The sequence below is a fragment of the Neofelis nebulosa genome, chromosome 12, assembly GCF_028018385.1.
Source record: "Neofelis nebulosa isolate mNeoNeb1 chromosome 12, mNeoNeb1.pri, whole genome shotgun sequence".
Classification (NCBI taxonomy): domain Eukaryota; kingdom Metazoa; phylum Chordata; class Mammalia; order Carnivora; family Felidae; genus Neofelis; species Neofelis nebulosa.
In genome coordinates this window covers 91,496,563-91,523,891 of record NC_080793.1, presented here as the reverse complement: position 1 = coordinate 91,523,891, position 27,329 = coordinate 91,496,563, and the positions used below count along the sequence as shown (strand labels likewise).

Here is a 27,329-nt window from a genome sequence, read left to right as displayed (position 1 = left end):
AGTTCCACATGGATGGTAGACTGAAATGAAAGGTACAATGATAAAACTATCTAGAAATAACATAGGGAAATATGTCCATGATTGCAGAAGGGCGAGGGATGCTCTTGGGGTGCTGGGGGTGTGTTTGTGTAGGAACTACAGTGTGTGTTCAGTGTGGAAACACTTGTTAAGATCTGCACAGAAGGTGTCTGTGTCTTTCTGAATGTATGTTAGACTTACTCTGTTATTCTCTTATTTTACCTGTTTTGCGGGACAGACCTATTTTTATTCTCCCATTTGGGGGTTCAACCAACGAGGTGTGATTCCTGTGTGGGAATTGTATCATAGAGAAATGCACTTTTCTAAATCCTCCACAGTTAAGTTCCACCCATTTATTTCAGTCCCATTATATCAGAATATTTTCAGGAGGTCAAATGTGACCTATGTGATGTTGTTATGAGAAAATGAAAAGCAGTTCATTTTTTACAAACTTGTTGAAGCTTGCTTAAAAGCATTGGCGCCCAGTTTTAAAAAGTGCTTTGTAAACAATGAGCTTGAACAGTGTGTGCTTTTCAATTCTGCATCCAGAAATTCATTTTAAACATATATCAAAGGAACATTGTATTCACATACATTACAGATCACCTGTAGATGGCATAGGAACTCATGCATGTCATGGTTTGTAAGGTTTATTTGAAAGCTACTCATATTCTATAATATTTAGGCTCGGCTTGCTCGGACTGTTCTTCAGCTCCCCCCTTTAAGTAATGAAGGGCGACTCTCTTTGTCTGTAAAGTAGAGAGAATGTGGTTGCAGCGATTTCCAGAACCCCATTTCTAGCAGAGCAGTTACGCCCCGCGGAAGGCAATTACCTAAACCCCGGCCACTTTGAAAACTTTCTTTCTTATGTGTTACGATTTCTTTTGCAGAGTCGTGAAAACGGTGGCTGTGAAGATTCTGAAGAACGAGGCTAACGACCCCGCTCTTAAAGATGAGTTATTAGCGGAAGCCAATGTCATGCAGCAGCTCGATAACCCTTACATCGTGCGCATGATCGGCATCTGTGAAGCCGAGTCCTGGATGCTGGTGATGGAGATGGCGGAACTGGGTCCGCTCAACAAGTATTTACAGCAGAACAGGTAACGTCGCGTAGGCCGGAAGCGCACACAGTGCTGGGGCAAAAGCCACCAGCCCAGTGTACGTCATAGCCTGATTTCTCTGGGAAGCTTTGTCTCCTCCCATGCCTTGCCAGCGTTGGCCCACCCTTACGGGGCCTTGAGGGAGGAGGGAAAAGAGCAGTAGTCTTCCGATCAAACGTTCTTTTTGCACTTGTGCTAAGAAAACCTCCAGTCCAACAATTTTGTCTTCTTCACGGTCCTTTGCTCACTCCAAATTGCCCAGTGATAGAATCCGCCATAGAAGCGGGCTCCCCTCGCTGCCAGAACATGCCCTGCCTAGTGAGAGAAATATTGAACATTCCTTTTTATTTTTTTTAAGTGTATTTACTTTAAGCGATCAGGGGAGGGGCGGGGGGAGAGAGAGAATCCCAGGGAAGCTCCATGCTGTCAGTGCAGAGCCCAACGCGGGGCTCGAACCCACAAACTGTGAGATCATGACCTGAGCCCAAGTTGGACGCTTAACTGACGGAGCCACTCAGGCGCCCCCAAAATCAACATCTTTAAAGGGGAGATAGTGATGTCTTATGTGTCTGGCTGACCTCTACATTCCTACAAGTAATTCTGAAAATATCTGTTGCTATCAATGGGTTACAACTGTTGGTGGGGTATTCCTGCTGGGCTCATCTACAGCCATTGTTGAGAGGGAGGAACTCACAATGAATAAGTCATACGAACAGCCACCGACTACTTTGTCCCATTGGCTACATTGCGTTTGTACTCTACTCAGATTGTGTCTTTAATCTGCAGAGAAGGGAGGCGCCGTTAACCTCACTCCACAGGTAAGAAACGGAGACTCGGTGTTGTTACCTGTCCCATTTTGGAACAAGGGTTCCAACCGAAGCCTGGCCCTCCATGAGTGGGGGCTGCCCATGCCGTTGTGCTATTTCTCATGCAGTTCAAAGCACACCTTGAAAAGCGTACCAGTTCGAGACCAGGACAATGGTGCTCGGCTTTGGGCAGCCATAGATTAACAAGGCTTTTGTAACCACTTGTTACTCTGACGGACAATAGGCAATGCGTGGACCCCTCTGCTTACCTGAGGAACATACTTGAACTACGGTCTGCTATCACTCATGACACATCTGTAACTTTCAGGCACGTCAAGGATAAGAACATCATAGAGCTGGTTCATCAGGTTTCTATGGGAATGAAGTATCTGGAGGAGAGCAATTTTGTGCACAGAGATCTGGCGGCAAGAAACGTCTTGCTGGTTACTCAACACTATGCCAAGATCAGTGATTTTGGACTTTCCAAAGCGCTCCGTGCTGATGAAAACTACTACAAGGTAGGAATAACTTAGCCAGTATTCAAAGCAGCAGGTAGTGAGAATCTGAAATGCAAATGTCTGTGTTCCGGGGGTACGTGGGCAGCTCAGTCCGTTGAGCGTCCCACTCTTGATTTCAGCTCAGGTCGTGATTCCCCAGGTTGTGGGATCGAGCCCTGCATCTTAAGCCCTGCTTAAGATTCTCTCTCTGTCTGTGTCTCTCTTTCTCCCTCTCTTTTCCCTTCCCTCACTCACACTCTCTCTCTCACCCTCTCCCTCTGCCCTTCCCTCACTCATGCTCTCTCTCTGTCATCCTCCCTCTCAAAAAAAAAAATAGCTATAGCTACAACAATTTGTTAGCAGATACACAATATTAAAAGATATAACTTATGACACCAAAAAACATAAAATAGGATGGGGAGGGACGAAAGGGCAGAATTGTTGCGTACCATCAAAGTGAAGTCGTTATCACCTTAAAACCGACTATTACATTTATAAGATGTTTTGTGTAAGCCTCAATATAATGACAAAGAGCTGAGTTGTGCACATAAGACAGAAGAGAATCTAAGCATACCGCAACGAGAAACCATCCAATCACAAAGGAAGACAACAAGAGAGGAAGGAAAGAACTACAAAACAGCTGGAAAACAGTAAGATGGCATTCGTAAGTTCCTAACCTGTCAATAATTATTTTAATGTAAATGGATTAAATTCTCCAATCAAAAATACAGAGTCGCAGAATAAATTTAAAAAACCTACAAGACTCAACCGCATGTTGCCTACAAGAGAGTCCCTTCAGCTTTAAGGACACACATAAACTCAAGGTGAAGGGATGGGAAAGATACCCCATGAAAATGGAGACCAAAAAGTAGCAGAAGTAGCTATATCAGACAGAACGGACTTTAGGCCAAACACCATACCAAGAAACAAAGAAGGTCATCACGTGATAATGGTGAAGTTGACTCTTTACGAGGATACAACAATTTTAAATATGTACGCGTGCGACATTGGAGAACCATCTGAATATAACCTGAATAAACAAATACTAACAGACCTGGAGGGACAAATAGACAATAGCACAATAATAGTAGGGGGTTTTGATACCCCACTTTTAATGATGGATAGGTCATCCACGCAGAAAATCAATAAGGAAACATTGGACTTGAACTATACTTTAGGCCAAATGGACCCAACAGTAGTCACAGGTGAATTCTACCAAACATTTAAAGGAGAATTATTAATACCAGTCCTTCTCAAACTCATTTTACAAGGCCAACATTACCCAGATCCCAAGGTACCACAAACAAAACTATAGGCCAAAGTCCCTGATGAACACGCACGCAGAAATTATCTGTAAAATACTCGCAAACTGAGTTCAACAACCCATTGAAAGAATCCTACGCCATGGGCAAGTGGTAATTATCCTTGGATGCAAGAATGGTTTAACATCTTGCAAAACAATAAATGTGATATGCTGCATTAATAGAATGAAGGCTAAGAATCCTATGGTCATCTCAATAGATGCAGGAAAAGCATTTGACAAAATTCAGTGTCCTTTCATGATACTTTCAACAAAGTGGATATGGAAGGAATATGCCTCAACACAGTGAAGGCCACATATCACAGGCACGCAACTAACATCAGTCTCAATGGAAAAAGGTTGAGAGCTTTCCCTCTAAGATCAGGAACAAGACAAGAGTGTCTGCTCACAGCACTCCTATTCAACATAGTCCTGGAAGTCTTAGCCAGTGCGATCAGGCAAGGAAAATAAATAAAAGCCATCTATACCTAAAAGGTAGAATAGAATCGTCTTTATTTGCAGTTGACGTGATCTTACATAGAGAAAACACTAAAGATTCTACCAAGAAACCATTACAACCCATCAATCAATCCGGTAAAGTACAAGAGACAAAATCAACTTGCAGAAATCGGTTGCATCTCGATGCACCAACAATACACTGTCTGAAAAAGAAATAAAAGCTCATTTACCATTGTATCAAAATGATAAAATACTTCGGAATGAATTTCAATAAGGAAGTAAAAGATCAAAACACTGAAAACTATAAAATACTGGAAAGAAATTGAAGAAGACAAATAAAATGAAAAGATATCCTCCACTCATGGATTGAGAGTTAATATTGTCCATACTACTCAAAGCCATCTATATGTTTAATGCAAATCCCTATCAGGATTCCAATGGCATTTTTTTTCAGATATAGAAAAAAAAATTCTGAAATTCATATGGAACCCAAAAGGCCCCAAGTAGCCAAAGCAATCTTGAGAAAGAACAAAGCTGCAGTCATCATGCTCCCTGGTTTCAAACCACACTACAAAGCTATAGTGATCAAAGCAGTATGGTACTGATGTAAATAAAGACACATGGGCCAGTGGGACAGAACCAAGAGCCCAGAGATAACCCTAACATAATAGCCAACTAATAATACTTGACAAGGGAGCCAAGAATGCTCAGGAAAGGACAGTCTCTTCAGTAATAAATGGTGTTGGTAAAACTGGATGGTCGCATGCAAAAGGAGGAAATTGGACCCCTATATCATACCACTCACAAAAATTAACTCAAAATGGACGAAGGACTCAAACATAAGACCTGAAACCACACAAGTCCTAGAGGAAAGCATATGAAAAATGCTTCTTGACATTGGTCTTGGCAATGAATGTTTTGGATATGACACCAGAAGTCCAAGCAACGAAAGCAGAAATCAAATAATGAGATTATGTCAATTTAAAAAGTTGTACAGGGGCGCCTGGGCGGCTCCACTGGTTAAGCGTCCGACTTCAGCTCAGGTCATGATCTCAAGGTCCATGAGTTCAAGCCCCGCGTCGGGCTCTGTGCTGAGCTCGAAGCCTGGAGCCTGCTTCAGATTCTGTGTCTCCCTCTCTCTGACCCTCCCCCTTCATGCTCTGTCTCTCTCTGTCTCAAGAGTAAATAAACATTAAAAATTAAAAAAAAAAAAAAGTTTTTGTACAACAAAAGAAACAACAGAGTGAAAGTCAACCAGTGGAATGAGAGAAAATATTTGCAAACCAAGGGGTAAATATTGAAAATCTATAAGGAATTCGTATAATCAATAGCAAAAAAGTACAATAAAATAAAAATCATATTTTAAAATGCACAAAGGACCTGAATAAACATTTTCTATTCTTTTTCTGTATTTCTGTAACCAAAGAGGACATACAAATGGCCAACAGGTACATCTAAAGGATCACAAATCATCAGGGAAATGCAAATCAGAACCACATTGAGATACCACCTTACACCTGTCAGAATGGATATTATCAAAAAAATTAAAAATAACAGGTGTTGATAAGGATGTGGAGAAAAGGGAACCCTCTTGCACTGTTGGTAGGAATGTCAATTGGTGCAGCCAGTATGGAAAACAGCACGGGGAGCCCTTAAAAAATTAAGACTAGGACTCCCATGTGATCCAACAATCTCACTTCTGTGCATTTATCTGAAAGAAATGAAATCACCATCTAGCAGAGATATCTACACACTCTCATATTTATTGCAGTCATTACATACAATAGGCAAGATAAAGAAACAACCTAAATATCAAACAATGGATGAATGGATCAAGAAGACGTGATGTGGTGTGCGTGTGTGTGTGTGTGTGTGTGTGTGTGTTGGTTTAAAATACAGACAACCACATGGGATACGTCAACCATAACAAAAGGAGGAAACCTGCTATTTGCAACAACATGTCCGGTCCTCGAGGGCATTATGCTGAGTGATAAGCCAAACAGAGAAAGAGAAATATTGCATGCTTTCACTTATATGTGGAATTTAAAAGCCAAACTCACAGAAACAGTAGATTCTGGTTGTCCGGGACTGAGGGGCAGAGGAGAAGAGAAGATGGCAGTCACAGAACGTAAACTTTTAGTTGTCAGAGGAATAAATTCTGGGGGTCTGTGCTTGGTATGGTGCCCGCAGCCTGTAGGACCGTGCTATATATATACGTGGAAGTTGCTACGAGAATAGATCTTGCATGGTCTCCCCACAACAACAAGCAATGGTAATTTTGTCAGATGAAGGATGTGCTAAGTAACCTTACTCTGGTAAACATCTTGCAATACCCGTGTGGCTCAGTCACCATAGCGTGCACGTTAGAAGCGGCACGGAGATCCCGCACTCCTGAAAAGACGGAGACATGGGCCATTTCTTTGAGAAGACAGGGTGAAATGGAACAGAATCGAGAGCTAAACGACGTTACAGAGAAATGATACTAACGGAAGCACATCTGTGCGTGGCAACGTGACCTTGCGCTGAACACAAATGCCCTTTGATCCTGCAGCTCTGCCCTGCACGGGGCACAGATACACACGGCCAGTAATGTTCGTTCTAGAATGACGTTCTAGAATGTAATAGCAAACATCAGGAAACTGCCTCATGGTCTCTCGGTAGGAGGCTGGTTACATCAGTCATAGTAGATTTATAGGAGGCATGCAATTAACTCTTCTAAAAGTGACTATTTGTGCGTGCTGACGTGGAAATATATCTACAACACATGCTTGAGCAGCACCATTAAAAAATAAAGTGCGAGGCGCCTGGGTGGCTCAGTCGGTTGGGCAATCGACTTCAGCTCAGGTCATGATCTCGCAGTTTGTGAGTTCGAGCCCCGCATCCGGCTCTGTGCTAACAGCTCAGAGCCTGGAGCCTGCTTCGGATTCTGTGTCTCTCCCCTCTGTCTAACCCTCCCCTGCTCACGCTCTGTGTCTCTCTGTCTCTCAATAATAAATAAACATTAAAAAAAAAATTAAAAATAAATAAATAAATAAAATAAAGTGCAAAACATACGCTCCTAGCTTTTCCACCTCCAAAAACGTATATAATCCCTCTCTGTACTCGTATATAGATTTTTCTGGAAAGATTCAGGACAAACTACCAAACACGGCCGTCTCTGTGGATGAGGATTTGGAATTGGTGGAGAGAGATTTACCTTTTTGATGTATGTAGGATTTGTCAAAGGGTTTCCTTTGTATCACCTCAAAATTAAAATTAAAACCAAAATAACACACGAGTATATTGTTCACAACTTTTGAAGTCAGAATCTAAAAATAATGCATAACATGATTGAGATGGAAGTGTAATCAGTGTGTCATTTAGAGACGCCATGGTATCTGTGCTCTCAGGCCGATGTTCCCAGGCTGTCCCCTCTCAACCCACCACCTCCCTCCCCACAAGGGTGCTTGTGACGGTTCCGTCCACGGGACGTAGCAGAACTTACATGCGCCAGACTCCAACCCCTAGAGTAAAGGGTTTCTCTGGGCACGATTCTGATCTCTTTGCTACCACTTGCTTTTTTATTTTATTTTTTTTATTGTTTATTTTTGAGAGAGAGAGAGTGTGTATAAGCAGGGGAGGGACAGAGAGAGAGGGAGACATAGAATCCGAAGCAGGCTCCAGGCTCTGAGCTGTCAGCACAGAGCCCGATGTATGGCTCGAACTCACGAGCCGTGAGATCATGACCTGAGTCGAAGTCGGACGCTTAACGGACTGAGCCACCCAAGTGCCCCTACCACTTGCTTTTTTTTTTTTAATTTTTTTTAACGTTTATTTATTTTTGAGACAGAGAGAGACAGAGCATGAACAGGGGAGGAGCAGAGAGAGAGGGAGACACAGAATCTGAAACAGGCTCCAGGCCCTGAGCCATCAGCCCACAGCCTGACGCGGGGCTCGAACTCACGGACCGCGAGATCATGACCTAAGCCGAAGTCGGACACTTAACTGACCGAGCCACCCAGGTGCCCCCCTACCACTTGCTTTTTGAAATTAGAAAGTTTAAAGCATTTTGGGGGTGCCTGGCTGGCTTAGTGGACCATGCAACTCTTGATATCAGGCTTATGAGTTCAAGCCCTACGTTGGGTGTAGAGATTACTTAAAAATAAAATCTTTTTTTAAAAAAAGTTTAAAACAGATTTTAAGCAATACTTGCAATCTGTAACAAAATAATTAATGTCGGCCTAAAATCATGGACAAAAACACGGTGACAGTTAAAGATGCTACGGCCCAGTATTTCTTGGAGCATGACCATGGGATCTTGATGCTTGACTCTTTGCATGTTGCAACAAGCTCCATGAAATATGAGTCACCCAGGAAGAGGTGAGAGAAAAAGGACAAAAAGGTACAAGAAATACGGTCTGAATCTTAAAAAATATGTACTTAAATCTAGGGGCGCTTGGGTGGTTCAGTCAGTTAAGTGTCTGACTTCGGCTCAGGTCCTGATCTCACCATTCGTGGGTTTGAGCCCCGCATCGGGCTCTGTGCTGACAGCTCGGAGCCTGGAGCCTGCTTCAGATTCTGTGTCTCCCCCTCTCTCTGCCCCTCCCCTGCTCATGCTCTCTCTCTCTCTCTCTCTCTGTGTCACAAAAATAAACATTAAAAAAATTAATATTTGGGGCGCCTGGGTGGCGCAGTCGGTTGAGTGTCCGATTCAGCTCGGGTCACGATCTTGCGGTCCGTGAGTTTGAGCCCCGCGTCGGGCTCTGGGCTGATGGCTCAGAGCCTGGAACCTGCTTCCGATTCTGTGTCTCCTTCTCTCTCTGCCCCTCCCCCCTTCATGCTCTGTCTCTCTCTGTCTCAAAAATAAATAAACGTCAAAAAAAAAATTTTTTTTTAATTAATATTTATTTAAATCTTAAAAATTTAAGATTTAGTCATAGTTTTAAGATTCAGACCAAATACACACATGCAAACATGCACACAGCATTTGGGGAGTCATTTTCTTCTTTTCTTCTTTCTTTTTCTTTCTTTCCTTCCTTCCTTCCTTTGTTCTTTCCTTCCTTCCTTTCTGAGACAGAGCATGAGCAGGGGAGGGGCAGAGAGAAAGAGAGAGAGACAGACAGAATCTGAAGCAGGTTCCAGGCTCTGAGCTGTCAGCACAGACCCTGACGGGGAGCTTGAACTCACGAACCACGAGACCATGACCTGAGCTTAACTGACTGAGCCACCCAGGCGCCCTATTCTTGTTTTTCTCAACGGTGGTTAATACACATAACCTAAATTTGACCATCGTAACCGTTTTTAAGTGTAATGTTAAGCACATTCCCTGAGGTTACAACCTCTGCCCAGAATTCTCATCTTCCCAGACTGGAACTCGGTCCTCATTAGGCCCTGGCCACAGTTACTGCACTTTCTGTCTGTGACTGGGAGCCCTCTAGGAGCCTCAGGGGGGTGCTTTCACGCAGTATTTGCACCTTAGTACCTTGACCGGGCTTGTTTAACTGAGGATAATGTCCTCGGGGTCCACCCCTGTTGTATCATGCACTAGAATTCCCTTCCTTTTTAAGGCCCAGTGACTTTCCACCATAGGAATATCGACATGTTGTTTATCCGTTCCTCCGGCGGTGGACCCCGGGCGGGCTCCCGCCTTTTGCTGCCATGAACGGGGGCACCTGCGATCCTGTCATTAACGGAGTGCCCCCATCTGCTTTGCCCGCAGGCCCAGACCCACGGGAAGTGGCCGGTCAAGTGGTACGCCCCCGAGTGCATCAACTACTACAAGTTCTCCAGCAAGAGTGACGTCTGGAGCTTCGGCGTGTTGATGTGGGAGGCGTTCTCCTACGGGCAGAAGCCGTACCGGGTGAGCCGCCGCGGCTGCACTGAGCCATCACAACAGATCAGACAGATCAGCCACACGCTATTGCCACGGGACCCATTTGGAAAATCATAAAATCTGGGCACCCTTTCTGAGTCTGGCACGACCTTTTTGCCAGTGAGCCATTAACAGGACCTCAGTTTTGTTCTAAGTTGAAGAGGCAGTATTTGATAATAACTGAACAGTGTATGTGTTTTTCATGACGCTTTACACCTGGCGGTGTGCATAAAACAGACCCAAATCAACATTCATTAGAGTTGAAATAGAAATGATGGCAATTTCCATGATTACATTTGCAGTCCAGTTAAATATTTTAGTTGTTGTTTTTTTGTTGTTTTTTTTTTTTTTTAATCCGAATGGATACATCTCAAAAAAGGTCCGTGTGCTGGAACACAGCTTGATGAATTTTCACAAATGGGATGTGCTCATGAAACCAGAGCCCAGGCGATGAAACAGAACAGAACCCCTCACCCCCCGGTTCCCCTTGCACATACAAGCTGTCCCCCAAGGGTCACCCCATCTGATGTCTAGATCCCGGGTTAGGAGCTCCTGTTTTTGTACTTTTTCTAAGTGAAATCGCGCAGTGTGTGCTTTTGTTTCTCTGGGGCGGGGGTAGGACCTACCTGCTGTTTTGTTGTACTCAACACCACGTTTACCAAGCTGGGGTATGTTCTGCGTGTTTCAGGGCATGAAGGGAAGTGAGGTTTCGGCCATGCTGGAGAAAGGAGAGAGAATGGGGTGCCCCACGGGGTGTCCAAGGGAGATGTACGAGCTGATGAAGCTGTGCTGGACGTATGAGTGAGTACTCGCACGCCCTGCGGTTTGCGCAAATGCCCTGGGGCAAATGGGAGGCACCGAAAAGAAGCACCGCCTCCCAACTAGGGACTTGCTCCCTTCTGAACCGAGCACGGTGGGGGTGGCTTGCTTCCTGGATCGTGCACTTGTATTCCTCGTTCTAAAGGGTAAGTTTAGGCAGTTACTGTCATCCAGGGGGTCAGAATTTAAACATAGATAATACCAGCTGGGGGTGGGGGTGGTCACCGCAGAAGGATGTCGGTGGGAGTCTGGGCTGGTGCCGCGTGCCACAGTGGGTGGCAGAGGGGCTCAGTGGGGACAATGTTGTACTCGCCTGGTTCCTGACCACCTTCATAGTGAGGCAAGACCATGGGTGTTGTCCAGGTCACGGGTGGGTGGGCCGAGGGAGCCCTTCCCCGGAAGTGACTCAGACCTTGCAAAGTGGCCTGAGTGTGCCGAGTGCGTCCTGCGTCCTGCCTGGGGGACCACAGGTGACGTTGTAGGCAGCTCAGCAGGGAGAGAAGCACACCACGCCTGAGAATCAAGGAGTGGCCCTTGACCTTGCCCACAGGGGCGGCCTGTGAGTGGGTCGTGGGGAAACCACGAGCCGTGGCCCCCGTGTCTCTGGCCCTGGCATGTGCCTGGGAGCCCTCGCAGCCCAGACACGATGCGGGTCCACGATGCAGAGGAGCTCACGTACCTGCCACGGGCTTTACCACCTCAGGGTCAGACCTGCTCCCAGATACCCGGCTGATGTTGAGGGATGTTCCAAGTGCTTTCAAATGCCACCTGGGGTTCTCTACCTCCCGGGAGCATCGTCCACCACAGCCACATTGGGAGTGGAAGGAATGCCGTCGTTCTCTGGAAGTGACCCAGGAGCGGCCCCGAAGGGAGAGGCCGGAGGTCTCCCAGCCTGCTGCTACGGACACCGTGCAGGGGAAGGGCCTCTGGCGGAGGCCCGATGAGGCCACTGGGAATGGCGCAGGCTTGTCCTGGCTTCTGGTGCACCTGCTGGGCCGTGGGGACCCCACAGGCTGTGAGGATCCACTGGGAGCTGACGCCCAGGTCGGAAACGAGCTCACTGCGGCCTTCCTCCATGCACTCGTCCCAGCCTCTGGCCTAAGCGACCTCTCCATCCCGGGGACGCTGGGTCAGGTGACCCCCAGCCACAGTCCGAGGCCTCGGGTCAGGCACAGCCCTGGGGAGGGCACTTAGTAGAAGGGGGCATTTCCCAGATGTGCTCTCCCTCCTGCCTGGGCCTTCCTGTGGAAGCGTTCACTTCCTTGGGGAAGAACACCCTTTAAGTGATTCTGAGACAAATGGAAAAGCCTCAAATTCAGATAAACTCGCAGGGCGATGGTTGAAGTGAGCATTGTGGCATTTGCTAATGCTGACGCCTTTATTTCTGTCGGTTGTCCCGTGTGTTGCCAGTAAGGAGTGGAGGGGTGGGCGGGAGGGATCAGGACGGGTGCGGGCTTGGGGGATGTGCCCAGCGGGGTGAGCGAGGCAGGCGGACGTCCAGCTTGGCTCCGGGGTCCCCTCAGCACTGGGCGCGTGGCTCCTGTGACCTGGGCATCAGGGGCAGGCGACACTCTGTCCCCGCTGGACACCTGCACATGTACAGCCACTCGCATGGTCTCTGCCGGTTGGTCCACGGAGGGAGGACGTGCAGGGAGACAGCTGTCCTGGGAACTCACCGGAGCCGTGACAAAGGGAGTCCTGTTCTCTCGGAGGGCTCGACCCCCCAGTGTCCGCGCTCACCTAGAGGTTTCAGGAGGGTCTGAGTGAGGCCGACGCACAGGGATGTCTCGTCCCCATCACTCTGATCCCCGCGTGCTCTCTGGTGAGACCCACGTCGCCCGGAACCAGCCCCAGTATCAGCCGAGTGACGGGAGTGATGCCCGCCCACAGCCTGAAATTAGAAAAGACTCCTCATCGGTCTTTGATTGCTTTTCCAACAAAGCTGTGTTTCTGAAGGTTGGAGTGTTTCTAGCAGTGATTTGAAACAGGGCAGGGGGTGGGGGTGGGGGCAGGCGATGATCAGAGGCTCAGTCTGAATGTCAGCAGTCCCTGAACGGAAAGGCACCGTTTCCTTGGGTGTGGCTCCAGGAGCGGGTCTGGCTACCCCCGGGGAGACGCCTGCCCCCGGCCGCCAGCATCTCTGTTCACCTGGCTGTCCCCTGGGCTCCGTGGTGTGTCTGGGGTGGGGAACCGAACCCTGAGTAGGCGTACATCCCCCCCCAGCCCTCCTGCTTTGCAGAGGGGGGTGGGGTGCTCAGAAAGGTACCTGCAGAGGTCACGCTGGGGGCCTGGGTGCACTGTGGAAACCAGGGAGGACACACGGGGAGCGGGGCTGGGGGCTTCAGCTAGAAGGGTTTCACAGACTCCTTGCAGGTCCTGTACGTAGAGATGCCAGGGGGGAAAGGCCTGCTGAATCGGGAGAAGTTGGGGCTCTTCACGCTGAAAAACAGGGCGGCGGCCTAATGGAGAAAAGCCTGGGACATTTAGGATGTCTGAGGTCGGGAATGATCTCGATGGAGCCCCAAGTGCTGCTTAAAGATCAGCAAACACGAGCAATAGGGCGACATTGCCCAGACCATCCTTGTCCCTGGTCCCAGTTCTGCTCAGGGCCAAGTCCATTCCCTCTGAGTGCTCCCTCCCCTGAGAGCCCCCTCCCCTGAGAGCTCTCTCCAGAGCCTCCCACCCCTAAGAGCCCCCTCCCTTGAGCACCCCCTCCCCTGAGAGTCCCCTCCCCTGAGAGCCCCCTCCTCTGAGCGCCCCCTCCAGAGCCCTCCTCCCCTAAGATTCCTCTCCCCTGAGAGTCCCCTCCCCTGAGAGTCTCCTCCCCTGACAGCCCCCTCCTCTGAGCGCCCCCTCCCCTGAGAGCCCCCCTCCCCTGAGCACCCAGGTGTTCACGTGGCCACTCTCCCCACTGGAGGTGCCGTGTGCAAGCCTCCATCCCAGCACCAGGCAGGGGGTCAGCAGGCCTCAGGGAAAGCCCAGCCCCTGCTGGAGCCTGCAGTTGAAGAGAGGGGCGAACAGGCCGCAGGTAAGCCACAAAATTAGTGCATTCTGTTGTGTGTTCGCAGAAGGGGATGAGTCCGATGGCCTTTCAGGGCTGAGGACACAGCCCAGGGGGACCACACAGGGAACACATGTGTGCGGGTGCTTACTCATAGAAGGAGCAGGTGCTTGGAGGCACAGAGGCTCATGGAGCTTCCAGAACTTGGTGGAGTCGGTGAAGTGAATACAAACGAGCCCTGTACATTCTCCAGGCTTTTTGAGGCTTTTTTGTTTCCATTCTTTCCTCTGTTCTAAACAGTCAGCTACCTTCACCAGTGTGGCTGATAGACTTGTAGATAGATAGATAGATAGATGATAGATAGATACATAGATGATATATGGATATATATATATATATATATACATACATACATACATGATAGATCTAGATGGATGGATGGATATTGGAGGGATGGACAGATTGATGATGGACAAGGATGGCTGATAGAAAATGAGTCAATCAGTACATGACAGATGGATAGAGACGGATGATGGATAGGTAGAGAGGACACTTGTATATATCTGTACACGCTTGGACACTTATCACTGACACACCTTTGACCACCCTCCACGTACACACCGGTTGACACTTTCCGAGGTGGTTACTACTCTGGGCCGGGGGGAGCACGGGCTGTCGCGAGGCAGACAAGCCACAAATCCACCCCATGTAAGCATGTGGTTGCGTATTTGATAGGTGCTGTGCGGCCCCCGTGGGAGGTTGTGGGAGCATCTTTCTGCTAGAGATCCACAGTGGCCTCTGTTAGGGAGTGGAGTTCTGGACGGCAGGATGAGGGGCAGGGGCGCAGGCAACGAGGAAAGAGGGGCCCCTGGCACGAGGGCCCGAGTACAGAAAGCACCCCGAGGCCTGGGGAAGCAGATGTGGGCAGGCGGGGACAGACGGGAAGCTGGCACACGTACAGGACGCTTGGCCACACTTGCTGAAGCCCCACATCATCCTTACTCCTTGGGGCGGCCTCTCCCACAGTGTAGAGGAGAGATCTACAGCCTGAGCAGGTGTCTGCGGAGGGCCAGCCTGTAGCCCTGCATCGCTTCCTTCGCTTGGTGCCCGGCTGCTGGGTGGATGAAACCCCCAGAGAAAGATTCAAAGGGGGCTCTGTGCATCTGGGCCCCCATACTTGCAGTGGAATGTTCTGTTTTGCAAAGGTGATGAGGTTGTGCTCTTAGACTGTAGAAGGAGGGAGGCTGTCTGTCTGTCTAGACACAGGTCTCACACATGCTCCTGCACCCGGGCTTGGCCACCACCCCATCCTGAACACAGCCTGGTGGCCAGAGGCATGACCCCCTCCATGAAGCCCGAGATGGCCTGTGTCCCCAGCTGTGACCACAGACTGCTGATAAGTCCCAGCAGGTCATTATGGTTTTTCCTGGCTCTTAAAAGCTGCAAGCGAAACCATTTACGTCGATGCCGTTTGACAAAACCCATTTCGGTTCTGTAGAAACCACTCTCCCTACAGTGGAGTGATTCTGGGTCCCCATGAGCCTGCCCCCTGGCCCCTGTCGGACCTGGAGCAAGTGACAGTTTCAATGTGGACACTTCACCCAGTTTAACCTCAAGCTCTGTTTCCCTTACCGGGCAAACTTACCCACTGGCATTATAGCCAAAAATCTTGCGATACGAGCAAAATCACTTCCACACCGGGATAGATTCTCAAGAGTTTTGAGAACTACTTGCTTCCGGCTGATCCTGTCATATTGGAGAAAGCAGAGGAGAAGTTACAAATGGTTAGCTCGTTATTTACTGAGGTCATTTCCCATCCTCAGCAGTGACAGAGAAGTTCGCCTTGCGGGTTTGTGACCGTCAGTGCCCGCGTCTTTGGCTTTGAGTTTAATATGAACCCATATCATCCCACGGTCCCAGAAAGCCCAGAGCCATCCGATGGGGGCAGGGGGAGAGCTTAAATTGTGTCTTTAGCAAGATTATGAGTCCAACTTGAAATATAGGTCTTCAGCCCATTGACCCACTAAGTATTTTTAGGCACGTCCTATTTTGCTGGATCACAGGTCTCTGAACTGGGGGCGAAAGATCTCGGCTCCCCGTGCAAAACGTCTCCAACTTGAAGGTGGACACGAGTCACCTGGGGATCGGGTCCTGCAGGCCACGTGGGCCTGACTGTATTCCGCCAGGGGCTCCTGGTCCCCGGGTGCGGGGAGCAGGGATGCGCAGGCTCTGGAGGAACCAGCAGGGGGCGCAGCCACCTCCACTCCACCTGCCGGAGGGGCTTTTGCCACAGCGCGTGGACGGACAATAATGTGCGTCTTCCCTTTCCAGGGTGGAGAGCAGGCCCGGATTCGCAGCCGTGGAACTGCGTCTACGCAATTATTACTACGACGTGGTCAACTAACGGCCCCACGCCCTCCGTGGCCGCCTTGGGAGCAGACGAGGGGTCACAGCAAAGCCAGCCCAGTGCGTGGATTTCGAGAGTTTCCACCTGCGTCTGCTGCCAGGGGAGCCGGCCTCGTGTAGAGCACGTCTGTGACCGTTGTCCCCAAAGCCTGTCCCAGAACACACCCTCCACAAAGCAGCCCCTCCCAGGAGAGCCCGGGAAGAAGGACAGCAGGGTCAGAGGGCCCGGGGAAGGATCCCTTTGTGTTTCTTGTCTGCGCGGTGTGATTTCGTGGCAGGTTACGTTCAGGATCTGTTTCTGCATCGGAAGGTCTGGCAGCCTGGAGGCGTCCCGTGTGCCGTTCTCCGCGGCCAGGGGTGCCGCTGGCCTTGCCGTCTGCGGTGGAGGGAAGGGGAGCAGAGGGGAGCTGGCTGCCTCCAGAACTTGGCTCCGACCGGTCGAAAGATGGAAGGAGCCCTGCCACCGAAAAGCTGCCCTGGTGACACAAGTCCTTTGAGGCTGAAAAAACAAAATCCAAGCATGTAGCCAGTTAAAGGGGATAAAAAGTTTGGAGACTGCATTTGCTCTGTGTGATCTCAGACGGAAGACGCACACCTGCGTGGACAAGGGGGCTCTCGGCACGGACCGGCTTGGCTTCCTTTCCCCTGAAACAGCCTCTCTCCCGCATACTCTCCCAAGACCGTGCTTTCAGGGGACCAGTAAATAAAAGTCGTGCAGGCGGTGGAGGGCCGTGATGTCTGTCACCGCGGGCCTGAGCGAGGACAGACAGCAGGACGCCACGGGTCCTCATCTCCTGAGTGAGGTCCGAGCTCCCCTCCGCCAGAGAGAGGGTGTCGCCAGAGTTCCCCAGCCCTTTCTGTGTTCACAGCAGGGGGGACAAGCTGGTGGCCAAGGCCCTCTAAACGTGAGCCTCCTAAGAGTGTGTTAATTCCTAATAAAGCCGCAGACCCTGACCCTCACCACAAGTATGCCTGAGTGTGACTTTGGGTTGAAGGTGCGAGACGAGGCATTCTCTGCTAGTTCCCTAGGCTTAGTGAACCCCTGAGCAGGGTTTGGGCTTACACAAGTCACTGGCCCACATATACCAGTAAAGTTAGGATTAGCTGTCATGGGCTGGATGACGCGGGGTGACATCTGGACCAGAGGCCCCGGCGCTGAGCTGCGGGTACCCTTCAGGTGCCGGAGCGTGTCTGTCGCGGGGCCGCACGTGGAAGGCTCGGTGACGTGAGCTAAGTCTGGAGGGGAAGGACTACTCACCGTGCGTCTGCCCTGCCACAGGGTCACACGCACTCCCTGTGCCTTTACCTGGGGGCCCTTGTTTAGCGGGAACAGAGGGGCCTCACGGACGGAGGACAGACAGCCTGTTCTGGCCAGAACCATTTGCTGACGCCGTGGACACTGCGTTCCCCCACGGCGGGACTGAGGTTTCCGGAAACGATTACTCGTTTCTCCTCTGAGCGCGTCCCCACACGGGCTGTCACCAGCCTTGGTGGCGACTTCACCTCGTCCCCTGCCCGGCGGCCGCCGCTCCATCCGGATCTGCACGTGTGGAGGTGCCTGCTGGGCTCTCAGGCCCCGTCGCCCCGCAGAGCACACTCGACCAGATCATCAGTATTCTTCCTCCATCTCAAGAACTGCTTTTTGTCACTGGACTTTTTAACTGTGATTTTTTTTTTTAAATAAAAGTTTTAAATTGGTTTGATGATTCTTTTCGTGGATGTTACTGGAATGTGGTAGGATGCACTCTCAAATAAACTGTTAAACAGCAACTGTGTGTGTGTGTGTGTGTGTGTGTGTGTGTGTTTTCTTGTGAAGTTCCCAGTTGCGTCCCGGAAGGATGGACACACACAGAATCCTCGGACGGGTCCGTGAGCTTGTGCTGCAGACGCCTGCCAAGGGGGCCCTGGCCAGCCGTGACCGTGCTCGTGGGTTCCACACACGGAGGGCCTGACCCTGACCCAGAAGTCCCGGTGGGTGCCAAAGCAGCGCTCCGGGGTCGCGAGCTCTGTCTTTGTGAAGATTGCTGAGGGAGCACCGGGGGAGCCGAGGAGGGGATTCCAGAGCCCTCATCTCCACCTGTTTTCTCCAGGGTGTCACACGCTCACACACTCCCATACACAAGCATGCACACCACATACACGCCTACACGCTGCTCACATTACATGTGCGCACACTCATATGTGCACGTGCACACCATGTGCACACCTACACACAGCTCACGTTACACGTGAGCCTCATACGTGCACGTGCACACCACGTACGTGTCCACACACCGCTCACATGTACACAGCACGCTCCTCCTATGTGCACATGCACGCCTTGTACACGCCTACACACCGCTCAAGTGTACACACGCACATACACACCACGCACACACCTAGACACCGCTCACATGCACACACCACATATACACACCCGAGCACCACGTACATGCCTACACACCGCTCGCGTGTACATGTGCACACACGTTGCACACACACACCACATACATGCCTACACGCCGCTCACATGTCCACGGGCACACGTGTGCCCACCATATACACGCCTGCATACCGCTCACGTGTACACATGCACACCCCTTGCACACGCATGCATGCCACGTACACACCTGCACACCTCTCACGTGTACACGTGCATACACCTTGCACACACACACCACATAAATGCCTACACGCCGCTCACATGTCCACGGGCACACGTGTGCCCACCATATACACGCCTGCACACCGCTCGCGTGTACATGTGCACACACCTTGCACACACACACCACATACACGCATGCATGCCACATACACGCCTACACGCCGCTCACATTCCACGGGCACACGTGTGCCGACCATATACATGCCTACACACCTCTCACGTGTACATGTGCACACCCCTTGCACACGCATGCATGCCACATACACACCTGCACACCGCTCACGTGTACACGTGCACACGCCATGCACACACACACCACATACACGCCTACACGCCGCTCACATGTCCACGGGCACACGGGTGCCCACCATACACACGCCTGCACACCGCTCGTGTGTACACGCACACACACGGCACACTGAGCTGCACCCCACGTGACCCCTTCGCCGCCAGCGTGGGGCAGTTGTCCCGCCTCGGGATGTGCTGGCAGCTGTTTTCGTCTCGGCCTCTCCTGGCCACCAGCCTCCCTCCCGCTCCCACTGACGGCCCCCTGCTCCGGCAGGCAGAGGTTCGGGGGCCTGGGTGGGCTGGCCTCACGCTCCCTTGGTGGCCCTGGGAGCGGGACGGCCACGAGAGCGGAAGGACGGACTGCCAAGCGGCCCAGGGCCTGCTGCTCCAGAAGCAGTACGTGCCCAAGACGTGGCAACAGAGAACAAAACAGACAGCTGGTCCCCGGCACCAACTCCAGTGGGGCCCGAAACTCAGATGAGGCTTGCCCGCCCTCCCGCGCCGACACCCGTGAGCGCGCAGACGCGGAGGCTAGTCGGCAGTTGCGGAACCCGTCGCTGCTTCGGGGGCAGCGGGCCCCCGAGTCACCGCGCTTCCTCAGGCGACGTGAGCCAGGCGGAGGTGAGGCCCCAGCCCTGCCCCCTCCTGCCACCCTGCGCGCCCCCAGAGAGGCCGGGGAAGCACCCCCATGGGGCTTCCTGCACCTGTGAGTCTGTGCTGTGCAACCAGCACTTTCCCTGATGGAACAGCTGGGATGCCCGGCTCAGCCCGCCCCGGGTAAGGGGCCCGGTGGCCCACTCAGACTTCGAGGACTTTGCCACAAAGACCTTTTCACACGTTCTGGCCGGCTCAGCATTTTCCCGACTCCTTTGACCACAGACCCACTGTTGTGCTCAGTGTCTGTTAGCAAGACAGGCCGGTGTTCTTCGCACACGCTGGGAGACTGCACAACGGAGGCATCGCACAGGGACCCTCAGCGCGTGTCCTTGAGCTCAGTTATCCGAGTTATTAGCTAAAGAACCAGCCCCGTCCTGATCTCTAATGTTGGTTGTTTACACACCATGTTGTGTCCCTCTCTCTCTCTCTCTCTCTCTCTCTCATACACACACACACACACACACACACACGCAGGCCAGAACACACATAATCAATCACCCCTTCCCAGAAAAGAAAATCTTGATCACCTGGAGGGCCCAGGCCACGTAACGTGGTGTTTCATTACATAGAGCTTTTATTATTTTGGAGTTTTGCAAAACTCGCCCAGAGGGAAAAGCACACTTTTCCGGAGACGCCACCACCCAATCCAGTAAGATCGCCCGGACTCCCAGCACACCCTGCGCCGAGCCCACCCGTCTGTGCTGGTCTCAAGTCCCTCTCACTGGCCGGGGGCTGCTGGTCATCGCCCCCTGGTGGGGCGTCAGCTGAGCAGGTGACGCTCTCTGCCCACATGCCACTCAGCCGGGAAGGTTCCGGGAGCTATTTTTTTAGCTAGGCGTTATTTTACCAAAGCCATGAGTCATAAGACATGATGCCTCTGCAGCCTTTGAGGTCTGGAGATGACTCAGTTTTCCACGACTATCGTTAAACGGCGGGACAGTGAGGGAAAAACACAAATTGTCCGTAAACGACTCTTCCTCGTTCACCACGATAAAGAGCTGGCCGGTGTCTGTATCAGAGGATATTATGAATTTCCAGAGGCCGTTGAGGATGCCAGAATGTGCCGGAATCCAGTGCTGTAAACACTCCCTGCTTGGGACTAGCTGCTGGGAGTCCTTCCCCTCCTGACGTGGGGCCGAGGGGACGTGGAAGGGAGGCCACAGCCTCACCGCCAGTGGACAGGGAGGGGACCCAGGCTGAGCTCGGGCCCTTACCACGGGGCTGGGCCAGAGAGAAAGGGAGTTTCATGGAGCAGGCGAGTCAGGGAGGTGACTTTGCCGTCACATGGCGCCTGGAGGTCCACAGAGACCGTCCCGGGGGCTGAAGGCGCCCGGGGTGGCAGACTTCTGGACACCGGCTATGTTCCCACGCTTATCTAGCAGCGCACAGTCACCCGGGCAACTGTCACAACTTAGGGGCACCAGCCGCCCCACGAGCACACCAGACCGCCTCGACCCTGTAGAAGGAAGAAACCAGATGCTTGCTTTCCATCTTCGTGCATAGGTGGTCATGCACGTGGCAGAGAGTCCAGACAGAAACGGGGGGAGCTAACACCCACGGGGGATCAGCGGGCCCGGATCCAGGCCGACTCCAGAGCCAGGCTGACCCCCCGGGATGGGCAGGATCACTCCAGGGAGATTCCCCCCGAAGAAAAGCAGTGCCCAGTGAAAGCCTGGGGGGAACACGTAGCCATTTTAATTGACTTTATTTCTGCCACCAAAACACCTAGACCCGTGTTCGCTCTGGGACTCTCTTCCCTTAAAAGCGAGTAAGATACCCCCCGCCCCATTCCGTAACAGTCTGCCTCCAGGTCTTTCCTGGGCGCTCTTGTGCACGAGCGGTGGTCTCCCACGGCTGCTTTCTGATGTAGGGTGGGGGAGTCAGTCCATCTGGAGCCCCCACTTCTCTCTATCTCTGTCTGCAAATACAGGGCCCAGAGTCGGCCAGTGGGGCCCGCGTCATTTTGCAACGTCCCCCCAGGACCATGTGGGTGCGACTGTGATAAACTGGTATCTTTTTGTTCCTGAGCTTCTTGGGCCCCTAATGCTCCTTTTAGCACGAATATCACTTTCTGTTATTAACCCACTCGGTCACTGGTCCCAGGTATGCAGAAGGGGTCTCCCCTCCCGCCCCCCAAGTGAGCCCCCGTCCCGCACAACCCCCAACGTCTGGATCGTCCCTTTTCAGTCTGCGATGAAAGGCCTGCTTCTCCTGCCCCCACTCTGGCTCCCGGGACGCTGGCCAGGTGCCCAGCACAGAGGCCCCGAGAACAGGGGCCTGTTCTCTGCAGACCTGCCGGCATTTTCTCCGTGGAATTGGACGTTTGCAACGACTATCAGTCCTCCCGCCCCTGAGAAACCAGACCAACCGGCAGAGCGGACTTCACGACAGATATGTTTTCCCTCACGTGGGCCCCTGGGGCCACAGTGGGTCTTAGAAGGAACGCCCCGCACTGCTGGTGGACAGGGAGGGATGCCTCCCCGGCCTGGGCACACAGCGTAGGCCACTGGGTGGCTCTCGGAAGCGTCGCCGGGAGAGAAAGCAGGTAGACACTGCATCCGTCCATGGCACTCGAGAGTGGCGTTGGACTGAGGGCTTCGTGGTAAGAACGCCGAATGAGGCGTGAACGCCCGAGCGTTGTCCACACGGGCAAACGTGCGAGCTGGCCTGGGACACTAGTTTGGGACGCAGGGCTCTGTCATAGATACTCCATCGGTACTTTTCACAGGTGGCAAATGCTTTCAGGCATACTTTCTAGTTTAAGTCTAAAAGCAACCAACTTCTGAGACAGCTGTCATCATTAACCTCTCATTTCACAAATGAAAGGCCATGACTCAGAAAAGAGGCTGACTCAGCTTTCTTGATCTAACACCCCTGTTCCTTAGGCCTGACTGCACCACAGAGTCTTTTTTTTTTAGATGTGTATTTATTTATTTTGACAGAGAGCACGAGTCAGGTAGGGGGGCGCAGAGAGAGAGGGAGAGAGAGAATCCCAAGCAGACTCCGCAACGTCAGCGCAGAGCCCGACGGAGGGGCTCGATCCCACGAATCGTGAGATCACAACCTAGGCTGACATCAAGAGTCAGACGCTTAACCGATGGAGCCACCCAGGCACCTCTGCCCTGTAGAGTCTTCAATGGAGCCTTAAAACTGCAGGTGCCCTGCCTCTATTCCCAGACCTCAGCTCCACCAGTCTGGAAGGGGCCCAGGGCCACGGGCATTGACAGTGTCTCTGGGTGCACCGGGAGGTAGGTCTGTGACTCACCACCCTGTGTGACCCGGGAAACACGGAACCACTGGGGACCTGGGGCCGGAAGATGAGGATCAGAGCCAGACCCGAGTTCCAGAAGGTTGGGTTCCTCTGTTCGAGGCCAAGTGGTGTCGACCCAGTGTTCTCAGGATGGCTCATGGGGTGGTCGCCAGCAGAATGCCATAAGGGGCCCCAGCGCGTCCACAGTGGCTCAGTGATCGGCCCAGGATGACGCAGAGGAACTTGTGGGATCCAGGCCTTGCTCGGGAGAAGAATCCAGGAGAGCCCGGCCTCGAACGCCACAACCAGAACCTGTGTCCCCAGCTGGCGTGGGGGGTGCCCAGCAGTGAACAGAGCCCAGGGTAGTTTGCGCCCGAAGCCATTCCCTTACACAGATACCAGGGACATCCTGGAAACCTCTGATGACTGACTCCCTTGAGCGGGGAACTAAAGATCTTCGGAGGCTTTCCCACGGGCCAGGCCAGATTCAGCCCGCGGGTCTGCAGCTCACACACGCGATGTGCCCAGCCGGCTCCGAGAAAGCACACTTCATCAGGACCACCGTGGCCACCTCCGGCCGAGGCGCACACGGAACCAAAGCGGGGCCCGGCGTGTCGCGAGATGCAAAACGTGCGACGCCACCGACAGACGGTCCTGACTGTGGGATGGCTACACGTTTGGCTCAAGAAAACGGCGATTCTGGCAAATTCCATTCTGTGGGATTTCCGTCGACAAGGAAAAGCCAGAGCAGCGCGCACCTCTGATTGCGTAAGCTTTGCTGTGCGGGCGCATGGCCGGCAGGGGGACCCTCCTCCAGACAGGTGGTCTCCCCGCTCCCCCGCGACGCAGCTTCCATGGGCCGCGCCCGCTCTGTTCCTCCTGCACATCCGCATCCCCAGAGCTGGCACAAGGGGACGCTCCACCTTCTGTCTATCATCAGTCATCTGTCCATCATCTCTATCCATCTATCCATCGTCTATTATCTGTCTCATGTATCACCAATCATCTATTCATCTAGCCATCTATCATCTATTATCTATGTATCTATCATCTATTTATTATTATCCATGTATCTGTCATCTACCTATCTGTCTATCCATCTTTCATCTCCCGCCACCTTCCCATCTCAAGCCAGATGCTCAGTAAAGTGGGTGGTGGTGGTCCAGCTGGAGGGAGCTGAAGAATGCTCTGGAGACACAGGAGGCCAGGTAGACGCATCCCCGGGGCTGTCCACACCCCCAGCACATCTTTCCTTCCCAGAATCTTAGCAGTCCCCCCCGGGGAACGCGGAGGGAAGGAGACAGCTGTCTTGAGAGACCGCAGATACGGTCTCTTCCTTTGGGACATTTTATGTAAACAACGTGACTGTGTTGTTAGATCCTCTTCCAGGATCTTGGGGGAGCTCATTCGAACCCTGGGCACTGAGGACTATACTTGCTAGCTTTCTGGTGAATCGTCTCTGCCAACGGCCAATAGGATAGGAAGAACCTGAGTAGAGAGAAAGAGAGAGGGAGAGAGAAAGGGGCCAGGAGGAGCCAGGAGGGGGAAGGCAGAGGAGAAGGGTGGACTTGGGTGGAGGTCGTGTGGGCAGAGGCGAACGGGAAGTGCCCAAAAAGAGGAGCTTCGTGGCCTAAGCTGGGCCTCCTGCGAGAGGCCGGGGTGGTCCCGATGATCACAGGGTTGTGCCTGTCTGGCCATTGCCGCCCTGCTGGGCCCTGCTGGGCCCTGCCGGCCCCAGAGCCCCTGCGGGGACACTGCTGGGCACCTTCCTTCTGTCCAGTCCCGACACACACGCTCCCTCGGTGACAGACACCCGCTCCTAGACTCCCCCTCTGGGTCAGCGTCCCGGAAAACCACCTGCCTGGAGGTCCTTTCCAAAGAACCCGGTGCACAGGGAGCCTTCACTCAGGTGTGCCCCATGTCGTGGTGAATGTGCACAGCAGCAGGGCAGAAGCCACTTGCATTTGGATCCTGAGAGCTGTTGCCCGGTTGTACCCAGGACACCACCATTGGCCACTGAGGGGGTCTGATCTGTCCCCTCCTGCTCTTTCCCACGCTTGGGGGCTTCCAGAAGCCTGAGCAAACAGAAGAAAGGACACTGTCCCTACAGAGCCCCTGAGTCTGGAAGGGTCAGGGTCAGGGTCAAGTGTGGGGGGGGGCACCCCACCCACACCACAAAGGATGCCGCCCACCCCTGTGTCCCAGTGCCCCGCTCAGGGCCGGCTCAGGCACAGTGCTATGTGATGGGACATTTGCCGGCCCAGGACCCGCCCCCCCCAGCAAGTATAGTCCCCCCTCTGCCACTCTGTCCCAGCCAAGTCTTCCTGGATTACCCACGTGTGCCTCGGGGCTGGCACAGGCCGGGGTTGCCGGCCACCGCACATGCCCCCCCCCCCGGGGGTGTGCGGGGCCCTGGCAGGTCACAGCACGGGCAGCACGTGCCTGTATGTTCTGCTCCTCTGTGCCCTTCACCCCTCCACGGTGGCCTCTCGGCTCAGAAATGCTCGTCTTTGACGAATATTCGAACTCAGAAAATCTCCGATTCAGCGTGTGTGTAAACAGATCACTCTTACCAGGAGTTGCTGCTCAAAGAGTCTGGCGGGGCACGTCGGTCCTGCCCCCCAGGACGCCCCAGGCCCCATGCTTCCAGGACTGAGTACTGCGGGCCCTCTAAGGCGCTGACCTTCTGGCGCCTGGGCTTAACAACCTAAGCACCCCTCTCACAGTCTGCGGCCCTCCCTCGGGGACCCGGGGACAGCAGGTGCCGCTGAGAGTGGAGGCCGGTGCCAGAGTGACCCGGACAAGGAGGGGGCTCTGCTAGAATCCAGGGTGCTTCCCCTGCTTCTCCAGGTCTGCCCCACACCACGGGCTTTTAGCGGCAGGACCAGCTGTCCACGTGGAGACACGGAGCCACCGGGCAGAGGGGAGGCCCGCGTGGGAGCCAGGCCCTGGGTGCGAACGTGCCCAGGTGGTGATGCCTGACCTTGCTGCGCTTACGTGAGGGTGGTCGGCACAGGCCGTCAAGGTGGGAGCGGACAGGAGAAGGCCCTGGAAGGTGTTTCCTGAGGTCCCCGCCCACCTGGAAGAAGGAACAATGGCAGGTCAGACAGTCAGCTCCTCCCACAGCCATGTCCCCACACGCCGCGGCTCCCTGGCTGTCGTCGTCGCCGCCTCTCCGCAGGGTCTGTCGAGCCAGGTCTGTGGGGCAATCGTGTCCCACGCGGGTGGCATGTTCTGGCTTTGCTCTCTGGCCCCGCAAGGCCCCCCGAAACCCGAGGTCATTAGTTCTAACCCCAACATGCAGGCCCCTGCTATCAGCCGGCCCCTCCCAGGGGATATGGCCCAAAGGCGCTGGAGGTCAAAGGCCAGTGTGACCCTACCCTGGGAGGGCTGACAGGTAGGTTCGTATGTGGGGATTTTCCGTCCTGGGATTCAGTCCTCCATGTGTGGGAGAGAGAGAGAGAGGCAGAGACAGAGACAGAGACAGAGAGGCAGAGAACTACAGAAGAGAGAAGAAAAAACCAGCAGGAAGTTTCCTGGAGCCCAGAGAGGGTCCAGAAGCATCTCTGCAGGAGTGTCGCAGGTGGTGCTTGGCTAGAGTGAGGGCGAGTCCCACCCCAGAGGGAGGGCCGGACGTGGAAACAGGAGCCCACGGCCTGCCCGTGGCTTGTGGAGCGGGTTCCCACACCCCCCCCCCCCACCCAGGGGGCTCATTTCTTGGGGGAGCCCTTTCAGACCTGGCCTGACCACGGGCTCGCTGTGTCCCTCCCCGAGCGCCCACCAGGGGGCAGTCTGCACCCAGGCAGGAGCTCACCAGCCCCAGCCACGCATCTAGGTTCTGCCTGTTTTCACAGGCGCATGAGAGCCGCCAACTGGGTTCGCTACTGGAAATCACATCTCGACAGGTGTAAAAAGATGTAGTCGGTGATTTATTTTCAAAGGAAGTGGCTGGCAGCTGGCGACTCTATTCGGGGAAGCGATTTCTAATCCGCGCCATGAGGTGCTGGCCGGTCAAGGGAATGGGAAAGGTTTCTTTATGTCCTCTTGTTACAGATCTGCCTGGCACGCGTTCGTTCCCGCCAGCCTGACCTTGAAGCGTGCTCACTTGTCGTGGGGAGCCGCGTGTTTGAGCTGGAAGGGCCCCTCAGGAATCATACTACAAGGCCCGCTCCTGCCTTCTCTGGATTCCCGGACAAGAAGCAAAGTCAAGGTTGATCCAGCCCGGACAGACCC

General features: G+C 53.0%; 2 protein-coding genes and 1 long non-coding RNA gene across 10 annotated transcripts in view; 1 reads left to right on the top strand and 2 right to left on the bottom strand.

The window, feature by feature from the left end:
• SYK (spleen associated tyrosine kinase) overlaps positions 1-18,027 on the top strand; it is an 85,872-nt gene extending 67,845 nt beyond the window's left edge. For both annotated transcript variants that reach the window (XM_058693257.1, XM_058693256.1), the window contains 5 exons: positions 909-1,118; positions 2,253-2,442; positions 9,879-10,019; positions 10,720-10,832; positions 16,183-18,027. In XM_058693257.1, coding sequence (XP_058549240.1) covers positions 909-1,118; positions 2,253-2,442; positions 9,879-10,019; positions 10,720-10,832; positions 16,183-16,255 — 727 coding nt within the window. In that variant the 3' untranslated portion in view covers positions 16,256-18,027. The remainder of the gene's footprint in view (positions 1-908; positions 1,119-2,252; positions 2,443-9,878; positions 10,020-10,719; positions 10,833-16,182) is intronic.
• Positions 653-10,762, bottom strand: LOC131490807 (uncharacterized). Its single transcript, XR_009251223.1, has 2 exons — positions 10,658-10,762; positions 653-1,433 (listed from the first exon to the last, which is right to left on the bottom strand). It is a non-coding gene; the product is annotated as an uncharacterized LOC131490807 (long non-coding RNA).
• A 6,210-nt stretch (positions 18,028-24,237) lies between the features above and the next one.
• Positions 24,238-27,329, bottom strand: part of AUH (AU RNA binding methylglutaconyl-CoA hydratase) — a 354,609-nt gene continuing 351,517 nt past the window's right edge. For 6 of the 7 annotated variants that reach the window (XM_058693263.1, XM_058693264.1, XM_058693261.1 and 3 more), the window contains 2 exons: positions 26,094-26,175; positions 24,987-25,171 (listed from right to left, as the gene is read on the bottom strand). In XM_058693263.1, coding sequence (XP_058549246.1) covers positions 25,002-25,171; positions 26,094-26,175 — 252 coding nt within the window. In that variant the 3' untranslated portion in view covers positions 24,987-25,001. Of the gene's footprint in view, positions 25,172-26,093; positions 26,176-27,329 lie in introns of all 7 variants that reach the window. The other variant, XM_058693266.1, reaches the window with a different exon arrangement.